This window comes from Pristis pectinata, chromosome 3, assembly GCF_009764475.1.
Source record: "Pristis pectinata isolate sPriPec2 chromosome 3, sPriPec2.1.pri, whole genome shotgun sequence".
Taxonomy (NCBI): Eukaryota; Metazoa; Chordata; class Chondrichthyes; order Rhinopristiformes; family Pristidae; genus Pristis; species Pristis pectinata.
The window spans coordinates 9,445,895-9,464,864 of record NC_067407.1 but is presented as its reverse complement, the minus strand read 5'-3'; the positions used below and the strand labels follow the sequence as shown (position 1 = coordinate 9,464,864).

Below are 18,970 nucleotides of genomic sequence, written 5' to 3'. Positions count from 1 at the left end.
GCTATATCTCTCTCCCACCCTCCCAATTTGTTGACTATCCTGACAATCGACCTTGATACACAGAGAATTCTTTTGTTCATTTAGTTGTCATAGAACATAGAACACTACAGCACAGTACAGGCCCTTTGGCGCATAATGTTGTGCCGATATTTTATCCTGCTCTAAGATCTAACTAACCCTTCCCTCCCACATAGCCCCCTATTTTTCTATCATTCATGTGTCTAAGAGTCTCGTAAATGTCCCTAATGTATCTGCCCCCACAACCTCTGCCAGCAGTGCGTTCCACGCGCCCACCATTCTGTGTTTTTAAAAAAAAAACTTACCCCTGACATCCCCCTTGTACCTTCCTCCAATCACCTTAAAATTATGTCCCCTCGTGTTAGCCATTATCGCACTGGGAAAAAGTCTGACTGTCCACTCGATCTATGCCTCTTATCTTGTACACCTCTATCAAGTCACCTCTCATCCTCCTCCTCTCCAAAGAGAAAAGCCCTAGTTCACTCAACCTATCCTCATAAGACCTGCTCTCTAATCCAGGTAACATCCTGGTAAATCTCCTCGGCACCCTCTCTAAAGCTTCCACATCCTTCCTATAATGAGGCAACCAGAACTGAATACACTACTCCAAGTGTGGTCTGACCAGAGTTCTATAGAGCTGCAACATCACCTCGCGGCTCTAGAACTCAATACCCCGACTAATGAAGGCCAACACTCCATATGCCTTCTTAACAACCCTATTGACCTGCGTGGCAACCTTGAGGGATCTATATATGTGGACCCCAAGATCCCTCTGTTCCTCCACACTGCTAAGAGTCCTGCCATTAACCTTATGTATTCTGCCTTCAAAGTCGATTTCCAGAAGTGTACCACTTCACACTTATCTGGGTTGAACTCCATCTGTCCATTGCTGGCAAGACCAGCACTTTGTGCCTATTTATAAGCACAGCCTTAAACCACTGCACTCCTCCTTACAGGATTTGGACCAGCAATGATGAAGGAACAGCAGTTCTCAAGTCAGGTGTGTGACTTGGAGGGAACCTTCAGGTGGCGGTGTTCCCATTTACCTGAGGCCTTTGTCCTTCTCGGTGGTACAGGTCACAGCTTTGTATGTGTTGTTAGAGTGGCCTAGGTGTATCACTGCAGTGCATTTTGTAGAGGTCATGATTTCCCAGCGCTGGAGGGAATGATATTGGTATTGATTTATTCTTGATATAGTGGAAAAACCTAGTTTTGCAAGTCATCCAGACAGATTATTCCAAAATAAAAGTACTTTGAGATAGTACAAGGGAAAAGCAATAACAGAATGCAGAATATAGTGTTACAGTTACAGTTAGAGAAATTGCAGTGTAGGTAGACGATAAGGTGCAAGGGCCATGACGAGGTAGATTGATGAATGTTCAGGATGGTAGTTAGGGTGCCAATGAAGGGAGCTGCTTTGTCTTGGTCCTGTTCAAGTCAAGTTTGGGGAATGAGGTGAAGAAAGCTCAGACAGTAGATATCTTTGATAACTGGATGGTCAAAGCCTTCCAAACCTGGCTCACTTCATTGAATCAGGAAATTGTTGCTTTGAGTCTCACTTCAAACAGATATTTGATTTGAATAAAGGACGTTGATCCAAAACATTAACTTTGTTCTCCTCTCCACAGACGCTGCCTGACCTGCTGAGCATTCCAACACTTTATTTCAGATTTCCAGCATTGGCTATATTTTGATTTACCTTTTGCTGGGTGACATATCCATGCAGAACTGAGAACTGCACTGCATAGGTGTTGTCTTTTGATGGGACATTAGACCAGGTTCACATCTGGACTTGAGGATTCTCATGTCACTGTTCCCTATCATCCGAGATCAGTGATGAAATTACCTAGTAATTCATCATGTTGCTATTTTTGGGATTTTGCTGTGCAGAGTTTGTCTGCTTAACAAAGTTGTTGACACTTTGGAAGTAGTTAACCTGCTGTAAAATGCTTTAGCATATCCTGAGCTTATGAAAGACACTATACAAATGCAAGTTTTTTTTTGGTTTCTTCTTGTGACAACATCTCGTGGATTCTTGTCCTGGACCCTAAAATGTTCCGCCAAGGTGGTCCAGGGTCTGGGAAAGGAACTCTGTTTGAGAGAGTAGCAGCAGAATACGGCTTCACCCACCTGTCCGTGGAAGACCTCGTCCAGAGTGCGATGGGTTTTGGGGCAGAGAGAAGTGAAGAGATTGAGGAAAGCGGGGAGTGTGAGCAGCTAGTGCCTCAGGTAAGTACAACCTGACACTCCTGGGACGACAACACGGTACAAACCCAGACCTGAAGCCCTATATTTTGAATAATGGATGAACATCTGCCGTTAAATTACAGCATGACAATTCCTTTTGAAAATGTCATGGAGCATTCACGTTCTAACTTCAGTGATGCCTTGAAGCTGAGAAGATTAAATGGATTGTAAATTAGCTGTGAAGGTCGAATCGACTGAGAAACAAATTATGGTGAGGCTCTGCTTCAGGCTGTTTCATTCTAAATGGTTTCAAAATTACATTGCTGTGTCGCTTTGGATTCAAGCTGTGAGACCATTGAGCAATGGTGTTGAGAGAGATCCCCTGCAGAAAGTTGGCGTGCAGGTACATCAAGTAATTAGGAAGACCTCTGGCCTTTATTGGAAGAGGAATGCAGTACAAAAGCAGCGAGGTGGCAAATGGAGTTAAATTTGGATAAGTGCGAGGTGTTGCATTTTCGAAAGTCAAATCTAGGCAGGACTTTCACAGTGAACAGCAAGGCCCTGGGGAATGTTGTAGAACAGAAGGACCTTGGAGTACAAGTACATGGTCCCCTGAAAGTGGAGTCACAGGCAGACAGGATGGTGTAGAAGGCCTTTGGCACACTGGCCTTCATCAGCCAGGGCACTGAGTATAAAAGTTGGGAGGTCACGGTGCGGTTGTACAGGACGCGTGTGAGGCTGCATTTGGGAGTATTGTGTTCAGCTTTGGTCGCCCTGCTATAGGGAAGATGTAATTAAACTGGAAAAAGTGCAGAAAAGATTTGCAAGGATGTTGCCAGGACTTGAGGGACTGATTTATAGGGAAAGGTTCGACAGGCTAGGACTTTATTCCTTGGAACGTAGGAGACTGAGAGGTGGTTGTACAGAGGTGTATAAAATCATGAGGGGCATAGATTGGGTGAATGCACAGCCTTTATCTGAGTTGGGGAATCAAGAACTAGAGGGCACAGGTTTAGGGTGAGAAGGGAAAGATTTAATAGGAACTTGAGGGGCAACTTTTTCTTACACAAAGGGTGGTCCGTATGTGGAATGAGCTGCCAGAGGAAGTGGTTGAGGCAGGTACAATAACAGCTTTTAAGAGACAGTTGGACAGGTAGATGCATTGGAAAGGTTTAAGAACATAAGAAATAGGAGCAGGAGGAGGCCATTTGGCCCATCGAGCCTGCTCTGCCATTCAATATGATCTGGCCATGGACTCAGATCCACTGACCTGCTTTTTCCTCCATAATCCTTAATTCCCCTACTATGCAAAAATCTATCTGTGTCTTAAATATATTTAATGAGAGAGCCTCCACTGCTTCCCTGGCAGAGAATTCCACAGATTCACTACTCTCCGGGAAAAGCAGTTTCTCCTCATCTCCACCTATTCCCCTAAACCTTGAGGCTATGTCGCCTAGTTCTAGTCTCACCTACCAGCGGAAACAACCTTCCTGCCGCTATCTTATCTATCCCTTTCATAATTTTGTTTCTATAAGATCCCCTCGCATTCTTCTGAATTCCAGCGAGTCCCAGATGACTCAATCTCTCCTCACAGACTAACCTCCTCATCTCCGGAATCAACCTGGTGAACTCCTCTGCACCACCTCCAAAGCCAGTATATCTTTCCTCAAGTAAGGAGACCAGAACTGCACACAGTCCTCCAGGTGTGGCCTCACCAGTAGCCTGTACAGTTGCAGCATAACCTCCCTGCTCTTAAATTCAATCCCTCTTGCAATGAAGGCCAACATTCCATTTGCCTTCTTGATAACCTGTTGCACCTGCCAACCAACCTTTTACAATTCATGCACACGCACTCCCAAGTCCTTCTGCACAACAGCATGCTGCAATCTTTCACCATTTAAATAATAATCTGATCTTCTATTCTTCCTTCCAAGGTGGATGACCTCGCATTTACTGACGTCGTACTCCATCTACCAGACCCTTGCCCACTCACTTAACCTATCTATATCTCTCTGCAGACACTCCCCATCCTATGTACAATTTGCTTTTCCACTCAATTTAGTGTCATCAGTAAACTTGGATATGCTACACTCTGTCCCCTCTTCCAAATTGTTAATGTATATTGTGGACAGTTGTGGGCCCAGCACCGACCCCTGCGGCACCTGCTCACCACTGATTCCCAACCCATTTATCCCAACTCTCTGCCTTCTATTAGTTAACCAATCCTCTACCCATTGCTAATACATTACCCTCAACTCCTTGTATCCTTATCTTATGGAGTCTTCTGGAGATTGGAGATTGAATTTTGGAGATTTTGAGTCTTGGAGACTTTATATTTTGTGCTAGTTTACTTTCATAATCCATCTTCCCTTTCCTTATTGCTTGCTTAGTGGTTCTTTGTTGCTTTTTAGTTTTCACAATCTTCCAGATTCCCCTACTCTTGACGACTTTGTATGCATGAGCTTTTAGCCTGATGCCTTTTATTTCCTTGGGTATCCAAGGCTGGATCTCCCCACCCTTACTGTCCTTGCTTTTATACTTTTGAGCACCATGAAAAATCTCTTTGAAAGTCTTCCACTGTTCCACATATAGCCTGTGTTTCCGGTCTATGCTAGCCAACTCCTCATCCAGTTGTAGTCACCCCTGTTTAGGCATAATACACTGGTTTTAGATCAAACTATTGCACCCTCCATTTGTATGAGAAATTTAATCACACTATGATCACTCTTTCCAAGGGGATCGCTAACTACAAGATCGTTTGTTTTATTGTCTCATTGCACAGGACCAGATCAAAGATAGCATCTTCCCTTGTAGGTTCACTAACATGCTGTTCAAGAAAGCTATCACGGATACATTCTATGGTCTTCCTCAAGACTGCCTCGACCAGCTTGATTCTCCCAATCTATGCAGAAGTTAAAGTCCCCCATGACAACTGCCATTCCATTCTTACATGCATCAAACATTTCTCTGTTTATTGCCTGTGCCACTGTAATGTTATTATTCGGTGGCCTATAGACAACTGTCACCAGTGATTTTCTTCTTCCCCTTTTTACTATTCCTGATCTGTACCCAGATGGACTCAACAGGCTGCTCCCTAGATCTTATATTGTCTCTCACTATTGCCCTGATCTCATTCTTAATTAAGAGCACTGCCCTACCTCCCTTACCTTCCTGCCTATCCTTCTGTATTACCTGATACCCTTGGATATTTAATTCCCAATCATCACTACCCTGAAACCACATTTCTGTAATGGCCACTAAATATTACCCATTTGTGTTGATTTGTGCCACAAGTTCACTGACCTTGTTTCGAATACTACAGACATTCAGATAAAGTGCCCTTACACTCATCGTCCTTTTAGAATCTAACCTTTGTGTCCTTTGCGTTTGACTTTTCTGTACTCTACCCTCACTTTTCTAACTTTTGCTCTGGTCTCTGCTTCCCTCTTTCTTTTGCATGGATTCCCATCCCCCTGCCATATTAGTTTTAAACCCTCCCCAACAGCACCAGCAAACAATCCCCTGAGGACATTGATCCCTGTCCTGTGCAGGTGTGGACTGTCCAGTTTGTACTGGTCCCACCTCCCCCAGAACCGGTTCCAATACCCCAGGAATCTGAAACCCTCCCTCCTGCACCACTGCTGAAGCCACATATTCATCCTAACTGTGCTGCTATTCCTACTCTGACTGGCACGTGGCACAGGTAGTAATCCTGAGATTATTACCTCTTGAGGTCCTACTTTTTAATCTATCTCCTAGCTCTCTAAATTTGGCTTGTAGGACCTCATCCAGCTTTTTTCCTATATCGTTGGTACCTACATGCACCATGACAACTGGCTGTTCACCCTTCCCTTCCAGGATGCCCTGCAGCTGCTCTGAGATATCCCTGAACCTTGCACCTGGGAGACAACGCACCAACTGGGAGTCCCGTTTGCAGCTACAGAATCTCCTGTTTATTCCCCTTACCATGGAATCCCCTACCACTATAGCTCTGCCACTCTTTTTCCTGCCCTCCTGTGCGGCAGAGCCACTCATGGTTCCCTGATGTTGGTTACTGCTGCCTTCTCCTGATGAGTCATCTCCCCCAACAGTGTCCAAAGCAGTATATCTGTTTTGGAGGGAAAGACCACAGGGGACTCCTGCACTACCTTCCCGTTACTGCTCTGCCTTCTGGTCACCCATTTCCTAGCTTTCCTCTGGGCCCTTAAACTGCAGTGTGACCAACTCATGAAACATGCTGTCCACAACATTCTCAGCATCACAGGTGCTCCAAAGTGAATCCATGCACCGCTCTGGTGCCATCATGCGGTCTGTATGGTAAATACAGATGGTAAATCAGAAGTTTTTCCCCAGGGTAAGGGAGTCTAAAACTAGAGGACATAAGTTTTTCCCCTCTCACCTTAAACCTGACAGGGAACTGCGGGGCAAGTTTTTCAGAGGGTGGTGGCAGATGGAACGAGCTGCCAGAGGAGTTGGTAGAGGCAGGTAAAATTACAATGTTTAAAAAAACATTTGGATGGGTACCTGGATAGGAAAGGTTTTCAAGGTAAGATTTCTTCATTAGTCACATGTACATCAAAACACACAGTGAAATGCATCTTTTGCGTGGAGTGTTCTGGGGGCAGCCCGCAAGTGTCGCCACACTTCCGGCGCCAACATAGCATGCCCACAACTTCCTAACACGACTTCCTAACGGCTTTGGAAAGTGGGAGGAAACTTGAGCACCCGAAGGAAATCCACGCAGACACGGGGAGAACGTACAAACTCCTTACAGACAGCGGCTGGAATTGAACCTGGGTCGCTGGCGCTGTAATAGCGTTGTGCTAACTACCACACTACTGTGCCTGCCCATAGAGGGATATTGGCCAAATTTGGGCAAATGAGAAGGGCATATTGGTTGACATGTATAACTCTATGAATCTATGAATATCCCCTTGCACTTGAGGCCATCCTGTGAAATGCTTCAATTCTCTTGGACAACTCACAAGATCACTGTTTTATCGATACTCTAGGGAGTACAAGCGTTGTCTATGCAGTAAGCTACCATTTAACATTAAACTTTGAAAAGCCATCCACCTAATCATGTTGAACTGTTTGAAGAGGTCATGAATATGTTGGATGAAGGAATATCTATAGATTTCATCCATATTGACTTCTGGGAGATATCTATTGTTGCTTTGGTGCAACAAACAAGTAAATTTGGTCTTAACATTTCTAAACCATGGAGGGCATAAATCAAACTCCCTTGTGGATACTGGTTTAGAGCAAGGTCAGGCCTGGCCACCTGTGGCAATACATACATGCTGAGAAGGCAGCACCCTTGGAGCCAAGTCGAAGAGAAGCCAGAAACCACAGAGGACTGAAGAGGGTCAATGACGGGAATTACTTTACTCCAGAGAAAACATTCCATCAGATATTAAACTTTATACAGCACAGTAACACACCCTTCCAGCCCAACGAGCCCGCGCAGTCCAATTACACCCATGTTGACCTACTAACCTGTAAGTCTTTGGAATGTGGGAGGAAACCGGAGCACCTGGAGGAAACCCACGCAGTCATGGGGAGAACATACAAACTCCTTACAGACAGTGGCGGGAATTGAACCCGGGTCGCTGGCGCTGTAATAGCATTATGCTAACCACTACACTACTGTGCTGCCCTTGAATTGCTGTGACATTGTTGCTGCGACCATAATAACTGATTCTTTTCATTTATCTTTCTCTTGGCCTGGAGATGCTCAAAGATGCCATCATTTCTGGTACGGATACTAAAGGGTTCGTGATCGATGGCTATCCTTGGAAAGTGGAGCAGGCGGATGAATTTGAGAGGAAGGTGAGTTGGTATAACTGTCCCATTCTCACCAGAAGGGGATGGGTGGTGGAGACACTCAACAACAAGTTAGGGTCATAGAGAGTCATACAGCGCAGAAACAGGCTCTTTGGCCCAACCCGTCCATGCCGACGTTTGACATATCCCTCTGAACCTTTCCTATCCATGTACCTGTCCAAGTACCTTTTAAATGCTGTTAATATATCTGCCTGAACCACTTCCTCTGGCAGCTCATTCCATATACTGACCACCCTCTGGGTGAAAAAGTTGTCCTTTGGGTTCTTATTAAATCCCTCCCCTCTCACCTTAAACCTACGCCCTCTCGTTCTTGATTCCCCAACCCTGGGAAAAAGACTGTGCACGTTGACCCTATCTATGCCCCTCATGATTTTGTACATCTCCTGCCATTCTCCTTCACTCTGTTCCAACCTGCTCAACCTCTCTCCATAACTCAGTCCCTCGACTCCCGGCAACATCCTCATGTATCTCCTCTGCACTCTTTCCAGCTTAATGCCATCTTTCCAAGAGCAGGATGACCAAAACTGAACACAATATTCCAAATGTAGCCTCACCAACGTCTCGTACAACTGCAGCATAAGATATCTTTATTAGTCACATGTACATCGAAACACACAGTGAAATGCATCTTTTGTGTAGCGTGTTCTGGGGGCAGCCCGCAAGTGTTGCCAGGTTTCCGGCACCAACATAGCATGCCCACAACTTGCTAACCTGTGCATCTTTGGAATGTGGGAGGAAACCGGAGCACCCGGAGGAAACCCACACAAACACAGGGAGAACGTACAAACTCCTTACAGACAGTGGCGGGAATTGAACCCGGGTCGCTGGCGCTGTGATAGCGTTACACTAACTGCTACACTAATAACATCCCAACTTCAATACTCAGTGCCCTGACTAATGAAGGCCAGTGTGCCAAAAGCCTTCTTCACCACCCTGTCTACCTGCGTCACCACTTTCAGGGAACCATGTACCAGTACTCCAAGGTCCCTCTGAGCTACAACACTCCCCTCAGCCCTACTGTTCACTGTGAAAGTCCTCCCCTCATTTGTCTTCCTGAAATCAAACACCTCGCACTTCTCTGAATTAAATTCCAATATATGTACCTAGAGCTTTGCACAGAGGGATATATCTCAAGGCACTTACCTAGAATACACTCAAACAGAATTTGGCAGAGCAGGATAAGGAGATATCAGATGACTGAAAGCTTAGATAATGACATAGGATCCAGGCTACATCTCAAAGAGCCAGAGAAGCTCAGAGGGGGAAGTTGGTTGCTGAAGGTGGATTGTTGCATGATGCAGCTGTGCACAGTGCAAGTTCTCTTCAGGGAGACCACCCCCCCACCATCCCCATCCCCATCCCCATCCCCACCCCACTCTGGTTAGTGTTCATACCAAAATCACGCGAACTCTTGCTGTTCTTCAAGCAGTGGAAAAGCTGCAACTACTCTGCCTACAGTGGTCACAAGTTCAATGATAGTTGAGTGGGACCAGAGTCGCAATAGATTCCAGTCAATGAAAATTAGTTAAAATAGAAGGTAACTTTACCTGAATTAAAAGGCTACAGGTGTAAATTCCACTCCAGACATAATAAAACAGAAAATGCTGGAAATACATAGAACATAGAACAGTACAGCACAGGAACAGGCCCTTCGGCCCACAATGTTGTGCCAAAATAATTAAATTAATAATTGGAAAAACCTACTAACTAATCCCTTCTGCCTACACAAGGTCCGTATCCCTCCATTCTCTGCACATTCATGTGCCTATCTAAGAGCCTTTAAATTCCTCCATTGTATCTGCCTCCATCACTACCCCTGGCAGCACATTCCAGGCACCCATCACTCTGTGCTTTTCAAAAAAAAACTTGCCCCGCACATCTCCTTTAAACTTACCCCCTCTCGCCTTAAATGCATGACCTCTAATATTAGACATTTCGACCCTGGGAAAAAGCTACCGGCTCTCTATCTATGCCCCTCATAACCTTATAAACTTCTATCAGGTTTCCCCTCAGCCTCTGGCCCTCCAGAGAAACTGGATACTCAGCAGGTCAGGCAGCATCTGTGTAGAGAGTGAGAGAATTAATGTTTCAGGTACTGGATCGTTCGTGAGAATTAAAGAATTCTGATGGAGGGTCTAGTACCTGAAGCGTAAACTATCTCCCCTTTCCACAGGTGCTGCCTGACCTGCTGAGTGTTTTGAAGCATTTTGCTTTTATTTCAGATTCCCAGCATCTGCAGTTCATTTATGTTCAGTCAGATTGCAGTCAGACACTTTATATAGTACCGAGGGAGGTCCGCACAGTGGGATGTGTAGTCTTCTGCGTGAGATGTTAAAGCAAAGTCCTGTCTGCCCTCTCGGGACAGACAGCATTGATTGAAGTACTGCAGGGGAGGTCTGACCAGACTCCAGCCAACCTTTATACCTCAACCATCATTATGATTACATTTCTATCCTGAGGTGGCTACAAGATTGGCCACACTTCAAATGTGTTTCAGAAGCTGTAAAATGCTTTGAGATAGACTGTGGCTGTGAAGGATGCTTTGTTTGCCAAAATGTTCAGGCTTCTGCTTCCTCCTTGAAATAAGTTTACCATAATTCTTCTCAGTTAGGTCGGCCCGGTCTTGTGCTTCACATGAACTGCACCATGGACACAATGCATCAACAGCTACTCAAACCAACTCAAACAAGTGACCGCATCGAGGAGAATGAGCAGCGCAATGCCAAACACATTGAGACCTACCAGAAGGTGGCTCAGCCAGTTATTGAGAAATACCAAAGGGAAAACCTTATACACACGGTATGCTTAGAAAGACTTGTTTTTATATAACGTATGATGTCTTGTGCAAGCTCCAAGATTTTTCCAAACCTTATTTTGTACTGTTTTTGAAGTGTAGCCCCTGTTGTAATGACAGAAAAAGGCTGGCCAATGTGCACAGCAAGATCCCACTAACAGCGATGTGGTAATAACCAGAAAATCTTATCTTGGGTGTGAAACTGAAGCTTTAAAATTTGTGGCTGCAGAACAATGTGAGACGGACAATACAGGTGGTCCCCACTGTGGCTAGTTCTCCACTGCAGCCTCCCCACTGTCACTTTGCTCTCACCAGCACCACCTTAGGGTTCAATAAAGAATGGCAGTCTCACACACAAACATAGAGGAACATAGAACATTACAGAACAGTACAGGCCCTTCAGCCCACAATGTTGTGCCGACATTTTATCCTGCTCTAAGATCTATCTAACCCTTCCCTCCCACATAGCCTCCCATTTCTCTATCATTCATGTGTCTATCTAAGAGTCTCTTAAATGTCCCTAATGTATCTGCCCCCACAACCTCTGTTGGCAGTGCGTTCCACACACCCACCACTCTGTATTAAAAAAAAACTTACTCCTGACATCCCCCTTATACCTTCCTCCAATCACCTTAAAATGATGTCCTCTCGTGTTAGCCATTTTCACCCTGGGAAAAAGTCTCTGACTGTCCACTCGATCTATGCCTCTTATCATCTTGTACACCTCTATCAAGTCACCTCTCATCCTCCTCCTCTCCAAAGAGAAAAGCCCTAGTTCACTCAACCTATCCTCACAAGACATGCTCTCCAATCCAGGCAACATCCTGGTAAATCTCCTCTGCACCCTCTCTAAAGCTTCCACATGCTTTCTATAATGAGGCAACCAGAACTGAACACAATACTCCAAGTGTGGTCTAACCAGAGTTCTATAGAGCTGCAACATCACCTCGTGGCTCTTGAACTCAATACCCCGACTAACGAAGGCCAACACACATACGCCGCCTTAACAACCCTATCGACCTGTGCAGCAACCTTGAGGGATCTATGGACGTGGACCCTGAGATCCCTCTGTTCCTTCACACTGCTAAGAGTCCTGCTATTAACCTTGTATTCTGCCTTCAAATTCGATCTCTCGAAGTGTATCACTTCATACTTATCCAGGTTGAACTCCATCTGCCACTTCTCAGCCCAGGTCTGCATTCTGTCAATATCCTGTTGTAATCTACAGTAACAGGCATACAGAACATTCAAGTACATATCAGAAACAATCCAATTTTTTCTCCATTAATACCTAGCAAAGAATGATGATACTTTTCAGCACAGATGAACTAAGGCCTGCAAGTAGGAGTTGGCCACGGGATTCAGCACAAACTATAAATGCTAAATATAATGTGGCACATATAGCATTTAGCAAAAATTAGGAATAGATCCCTTCTCAGGAAACTTTCAATTCACTTCCTTGATAAAAGCATGAGAACACTGTTTTTAAGCAAATTACTTGCATCTTTATTTCTCCTCTGGATGTGTCTGAAGAAAGACAAATCAGTCATTAACTTGCGTCCAAGCAACGGCCTGGGTTTTTGTTCTGCGGAGAAGGAAGATCAGTGATAAATAGATGAAGTGAGACACAGGAGAATTTGGAATGATGCATGAACAGGAGCCATTAGACTTATTTCAGAAATTATGCTTCTTAAAAAAGATGCTTGCCAAGAATTGTGATTTAGAAACTCAGCCTTGAAAGGAAGATGATAGCAATGGTTGTTGGGAAGAGAGTCAGGACAGGACAGTAGCAATGATTGAAGCAATCAGAGGATGATTGAAACCAAGGTTATCAATGAGTGTCCAGGTGATGAAGTGGGAGAACATGTGGGCCATTTCCATTTATTGTGGGGCAAGGACAAACATTTCTGCTGCTCCTGGCTCCAATTCGGTTGAGTGTATTATGATATCTCACCTCAACAGTTCAAATCTTGAACAGTACACATACTGATCATAACCATATAAAACTGGTAATACTGAATCCATACTGCCAAACAAATCTTCATGGAAGCTTCAAATGGGAATTAAACTGCTTACTGTGTATGCAAAGGGTTCAAAGTCTACGTTTATTGGACTCTATAATGAGGGGCACAGATAGGCGTTTCTGTGGCCACGAGCAGGATTCCATTGTGGTGGTTTGCCTCCTGACCAGAGGTTGTGGTCCATCTTGGTATTAACAACACAGGCAAGAAGTGAGATGAGGACAAGGAAGGTTGTCAAAGGATACAGCAGGACATAGAAATGGCAGATGGAGTTTAATCTAGACAGGTGTGAGGTGATTCCTTTTTGGAGGTCAATTGCAAGAGGAAAGTATACAGTAAATGGCAGAACCCTTAGGGGCATTGATGTGCAGAGGAATCTTAGGGTGCAAATCCATAACTTCCTGAAAGTGGCAACACCATTGGACAGGGTGGTAAAGAAGATATATAAAGACAGAACGTATTATTTTAGCACCTAGTGACAACCTGAAGCCTTTGACAACCGATGAAGTATTTTCAAGAGTACTCACTGTTGTAGGAATCAAGGCTGCCAAACTGTTCTTGGTAAGATCCACAGACTACACAGGTAAAAAGCAAAATAATCCAAATCCTGGAACTCTGAAATAAAAATTAAAAAAAACAAAATGCTGCAAATACTCAGCTGGCCAGGCAGCATCTTGAGGTTCTGAAATGTCAGTGGCCTGAAATGTTAATGTTGTTTCTCTCTCCACAGGTGCTGCCTGTCCTGCTGAGTATTTTAAGGATTTTTTTTACATTTTAATAGCTGCATTTGAAGGTAAAACTTTGGCCAGGATGCTGGGGAGAACTATCTCTTAGGGGTTTCTACATCCACCCAATGGGTTTTGAATTCAATATAATAAAAGTATGGACCACACTCCCCATTCCCCCTCCCTCACTCTTAACACATCACTGCAATGGTATTTTGAATCATGCAAACTCTTTCTGTTTCAATAGATAAATGCAGAAGAAACACCTGACAAAATCTTTCATCAGATCTGCAAAGCCATCAACTCTGTTCAGGGGAGTAGCAGAATCAATGTGCCTTTGGATAGATCCCTGTGCAGAGAAAAGTAAGAGTTCCAGGACACCTTTGGGCATCAAGGATCTTAGAGTCATTGAATGTTACAGCAATTTAAGAGGCCATTCAGCCCACTGGTACTATGCACTCTCTGAAAAAAGCCATCTACTTACGATAGCAGCTTACATTCACGTTGTGGTGTTAATTCAGAAAAGTATCCTAATGTGCTTCATGATGGTGTTTTTCAATCGGCATGGATGTATTGAGAATTGGCCCAAATCTTAATCCAAAATACTATGGCACTGATTAAAATGAAAATCTGCAAAACAAGTTCACTGTAGTTCTGAATTTATTACATTTCTTTTTGTTTCAATCTATAGTGATCTATTAGAAGGTTATACATTTCTCCCCACAACCTTTTACTAGACTCTATCTGTATCCAACACTTGTACCAAAGTGGGCACCTGCTGAGATAGGTACAATTAAACATATCTCAGTAATGTATCCCTAGAACACTTCAAGTCTATTAGTTTCTTAAGGGCACTGTACACAACATCGACGCAATCCCTTGTTTATCACAATGCCCAACTGACAGTGTGCAATTTCCAGAGAGTGAAGATAATCGAGGGATAAGTGTCACGAACCAGCAACAAAAGAAACACACTGAGCATGATTCAGTGTTAAAAACTATTTTATTAATCACTACTTATGATAATACATAAAATAAAAGTAAAAATGTTAGTATGTTAGAATTCAAAAATGTTAAACCTCGAACGTTAACCCCAAAACTAAACTCTTCGTGTGTGTGTGGCAAAGTCCAAAACTCCAAGTTCCGGAATGGTTCTTAAAGTTCAGTTCCGCAAGCCATAAGGTGAAACATGAGCAAGGGCTTCTTCAACAACCACCGTCGTCTGAAGATAAGACGTAGATGTAGAAAAACAGAGAGAGAGTACATACGAAATCCAAATGTTCCATGATGGAACCCAAACAACACTCCAGTGTTTACACGGTAGTGACTTCCTCACCCCGAAAAGCCTCCGAATCGTGGTCGTCCACACAAATACCTGTTTCCTTCTACAGGTCAGCAACAAAGTGAACTCCACCGGATTACTTCCAACTTCCATACATGGATTTCAGTGGCAGACACAGTTATTGTTTCTCATCCATCGATAGAGAAAACTAGCAGGCTGGTGTCTCTCTCCCTTCTCTCTCCCTCTCCTTCTTCTTACTTCTTCAACAACGTCATTATGTCCTTTATCTTCTATTGACGTAAGCACGCCCCACACACACATACACACACACTCTCTATCTTAAAGGGACTTTCACTGAGTCCGTAACATAAGGGATCACTATGATTAATGTCAAAGCTCAACTGATGCTGGGGGAGTCTGCATGAATTCATTTTTATGGGAAAAACAAAAGGACATTTCAATACCTCTGAGGTTGCTTCCAAGGTATTTACAGCCAATGAAGTGCTACGTGAATTATAGTTGTAATGTAGGAAATGCAGCAATTTTCTTTATAGCAAGTTCTCACAAGTAACAATGACCAAATCAGTTTTAATATTAGCATTGAAGCATTTTTCAGGGCCTTAATACAGGACAAAACTAACTCAGGACCAGAATATTGCAAGTCCCATTTTCTGGAATTTCAATCCCAGTTAAATGTGCTTTGTGTATGAAACACCACAGGTGTCTTAAAGAGCAAAACACTTATCTATTGCTGGTTAAGGAACAAAAGATTATTGAATCTCAATAGGAGGTCTGATGGCAGCAGAAGTTTAATGGCTAAAGAATTACATATAATGTGCTAATATTGCATGACCAACACATTTATTTTATAAAGGGGAAGACTTGCATTTATAATATGCCATCACCATGTCAGGACGCCCTAGAGCATTTGACAGCCAATCAGGCTCTTCTGCAGCAGTCAGTACTATAATACAAAGGAGCACAGCGTTCAGTCTGCACACAGCAAGCTCTCACAAACAATAAATATTCAGATAATGTTCCACTTGTTGATTGAATGAAATAAAAATGGAAACATTGATCTAACTGCCCAAGAAGATCCAAAGTACTTTATAGCCAATTGGGGTACCTTTGAGGTGCAGTCACTATTATAATTTGGGCTCAGCAAGCTTTCACAGCAGCAATGACATAATGACCAAATAGTAATTATTTATTTAGCGGCCGAAAGCAGAGATTGGAATCTATCCCTTAATCATATGAAGAAGGATAAATCAAGCGGGTCCAATGGGCAGAGCAGACAGAGGCAGTTTAGGGATTATGAGAGGCTGGCAGGTTCATCTGCATTTACATTAATGCAAGAAGCCTCAAGTGCAAGTCAGATGAGCTTAGAGCATGGATCAGTACCAGGAATTACAATGTTATTGCGGTCACAGTAACACAGTTGAGGGAGGGGTGGAACTGGCAGGTTAATGTTCTGGAGTATGAAAGTTTCAGAAGCAATGCAGAGGGGCATAAAAGATGAGGGCGAGTTGCGCTACTGATTAGGGAGAATACCCTAGAGGTATCATCCAATGAGGCCATATAGATAGAATTTAGGAATAAGGGAGGGTTGATCATTTTGCTGGGGTTATACTATACGCCTCCCAATAGTCAATCGGAATTAGAGGAACAGACGTGAGCAAATCACAGAATGAAAAGTGCAAGAGCAATAGGGCTATAACAGTGAGGGATTTTAACTTTCCCAACATTGACGGGGATTGCCTTAGTGCAAGGAACTTGGATGTGGCGAAATTTGTTAAGTTGATCCAAGAAAGTTTTTTTTAAGATAATATCTAGACAGGGCAGTACTCGACCTTATCTTAGGAAATCAAACTGGGCAGATGGGGGAGCACTTTGGGAACAGTGATCATAATTCTGTAAGTTTCAAGGTTGTTATGGAAAGAGATAAGATTGGTCTTCAGGTTGAGGAACTGGGGGAAGGCTGATTTCAATAGTGCAAGAAAGGATCTGGCGAAAGTAGATATTACAATTGTACAAAACTTTGGTTAGGGTACACTAGGAACATTGTGTTCAGTTCTAGGAAAGATGTGGTTAAGCTAGAGAGGGTGCAGATGTTGCCTGGATTGGAAGGCTTGAGTTATAAGGAGATACAGGATAGGCTTGGTCTGTTTTCCCTGGAGTGAAGGAGGCTGAGAGATGACATTATAGAGGTATATAAAATTATGAGAGGCATAGATCTGGTAGATATCCCTGCCATGGGAAAGAGACACTGGCTATCTAAAACTAGTGGGCATAGGTTTAAGGTGATATAGGGAGGAGGTTTATAAGGGATCTGAGGGGTAAATCTTTCACAAAAAGAGCAGTTGGTATCTAGAACAAGCTTCCAGAGGTGGGAACAGTAACAATATTTATTAGGCACCTGGGCAGCTACTGAATAGAAGGATACGGAATTAATACAAGCAAGTGGGGTTAGCATAGATAGGCAATGATGGTCAGCATAGATGTGGTGGGCCAAAGGGCGTCTTCCCATGCTGTACAACTCTGACTCTAGATTGGGAGCAGACACTTGTGGGTAAAACAAGAGCTGACGAGAGGGAGTTAACAGTTGTTCAGCGCCAGTTATGTTCCTAAGGCAAAGGTGGCAATATTAGGGAACCTTTGATGACAAAGGTTACTGAAAGTTTGATTGGGGGCAAAAAGGAAACATATGTAAGGTATAGGCAACTGGGATTCTCTTGACAAATAAGAGCGTAGAAGTTACAAATTAGGAGGGCAAAAAGGGGCCTGAAATATCCTCGGCAAAGAAGTTTAAAGAGAATCCCAGGATATTCCATGAAGATATCAGAAGAGGGTAACCAGGGAGAGAGTGGGTCCCTTTAAGGACCAGAGGGGGTAATCTGTGTGTGGAGCCAGGCAATGTGGGCAAGGTTTGTATTCATCAAGGAGAAGGACATGGAAGATACTGAGTTCATTGAAGGGTATTGGATAATCTGGAACCGCTCTGTATTAAGGAAGAGGAGTTATTAAATGTCATGGGACACACAAGGGTTGCTAAATCCCCAGGGCTGGATGAGATCTATCCCTAGTTTCAATGGGAAGCAAGGGAAGAGAGAACTGGGCCCCGAGAGGTTTCTGCATCTCCGTTAGCCACAGGTGAGGTTTCAGAAGATGAAAGGATAGCTAATGTGGTTCCTTAAGGGCGGCAGGGATAAGCCAGGTAACCACAGGTCAGTGATCCTTATGTCAGTGGTCAGGAAATTATTGGAGAACATTCTAAGAGATAAGATTTAGGAACATTTAGCAAGGTAGGGGCTGATCAGGGATGGTCATCATGGCTTTGTCTGGAGGAAGTCCTGCCTCACCAACGTGACTGATCGTTTTTAAGGAGGTGACTAGGAAGATTGATGAGGGCAGGATGGTAGATATTGTCGATATAGACGTTAGTAAGGCATTTGATAAGGTGTCATTTGCTGGTTCAGAAGTTAAGGCACATTGGATCCAAGACAACCTGGCTAATTGGATCCAAATGGCTCAGTGACAGGAAGCAGAGGGTGGGGGTGGAGGGATGCTTTCCTGATTGGAAGTCTGTAACCAGTGGTCCTGCAGGGATCAGTGCTGAGATCCTTCTTGTTTGTGATGTATGTTCATGATTTGGATGTGAATGCAGGAGGTATGATTAAGTTTGCAGTGGACACGAAAGTCGGTGCTGATGTCAACAGCGAGAAAGGTTGCCTAAGACTACAGCAAGATATAGATCAGATGGGAAGTTGGGTGGAGCATTGGCAGATGGAACTTAATCCCAACAAGTAGGAGACAATGCATTTTTGGGAAGTTGAATAGGGGCAGGATAAATACCGTAAATGATACGGCACCAAGGAATGTTGGTGAACGGAGGGACCTTGGGGTTCAAGCCCACAGTTCCCTGAAAGTGGCAACATAGGTCAATAGAGTGGTGAAGAAGGCATTTGGCATGTTTGTCTTCGTAGGACAAGGTCCAGAATATAAAAGTAGGGGCGTTGTTACAACTTAACAAAACACTATTTAGACTGCATTTGGATTATTGTGTGCAGTTCTGGTTACCACACCATAGGAAGGATAT

The 18,970-nt window shown here is 43.8% G+C and overlaps 1 protein-coding gene across 1 annotated transcript in view; it reads left to right on the top strand.

Annotated features, from left to right (window-relative positions):
- ak5 (adenylate kinase 5) overlaps positions 1-14,233 on the top strand; it is a 76,974-nt gene extending 62,741 nt beyond the window's left edge. Inside the window, exons 11-14 of the mRNA XM_052010695.1 lie at positions 2,084-2,247; positions 7,939-8,037; positions 10,660-10,851; positions 13,840-14,233. Coding sequence (XP_051866655.1) covers positions 2,084-2,247; positions 7,939-8,037; positions 10,660-10,851; positions 13,840-13,959 — 575 coding nt within the window. The 3' untranslated portion in view covers positions 13,960-14,233. The remainder of the gene's footprint in view (positions 1-2,083; positions 2,248-7,938; positions 8,038-10,659; positions 10,852-13,839) is intronic.
- The last annotated feature ends 4,737 nt before the right edge of the window (positions 14,234-18,970 follow it).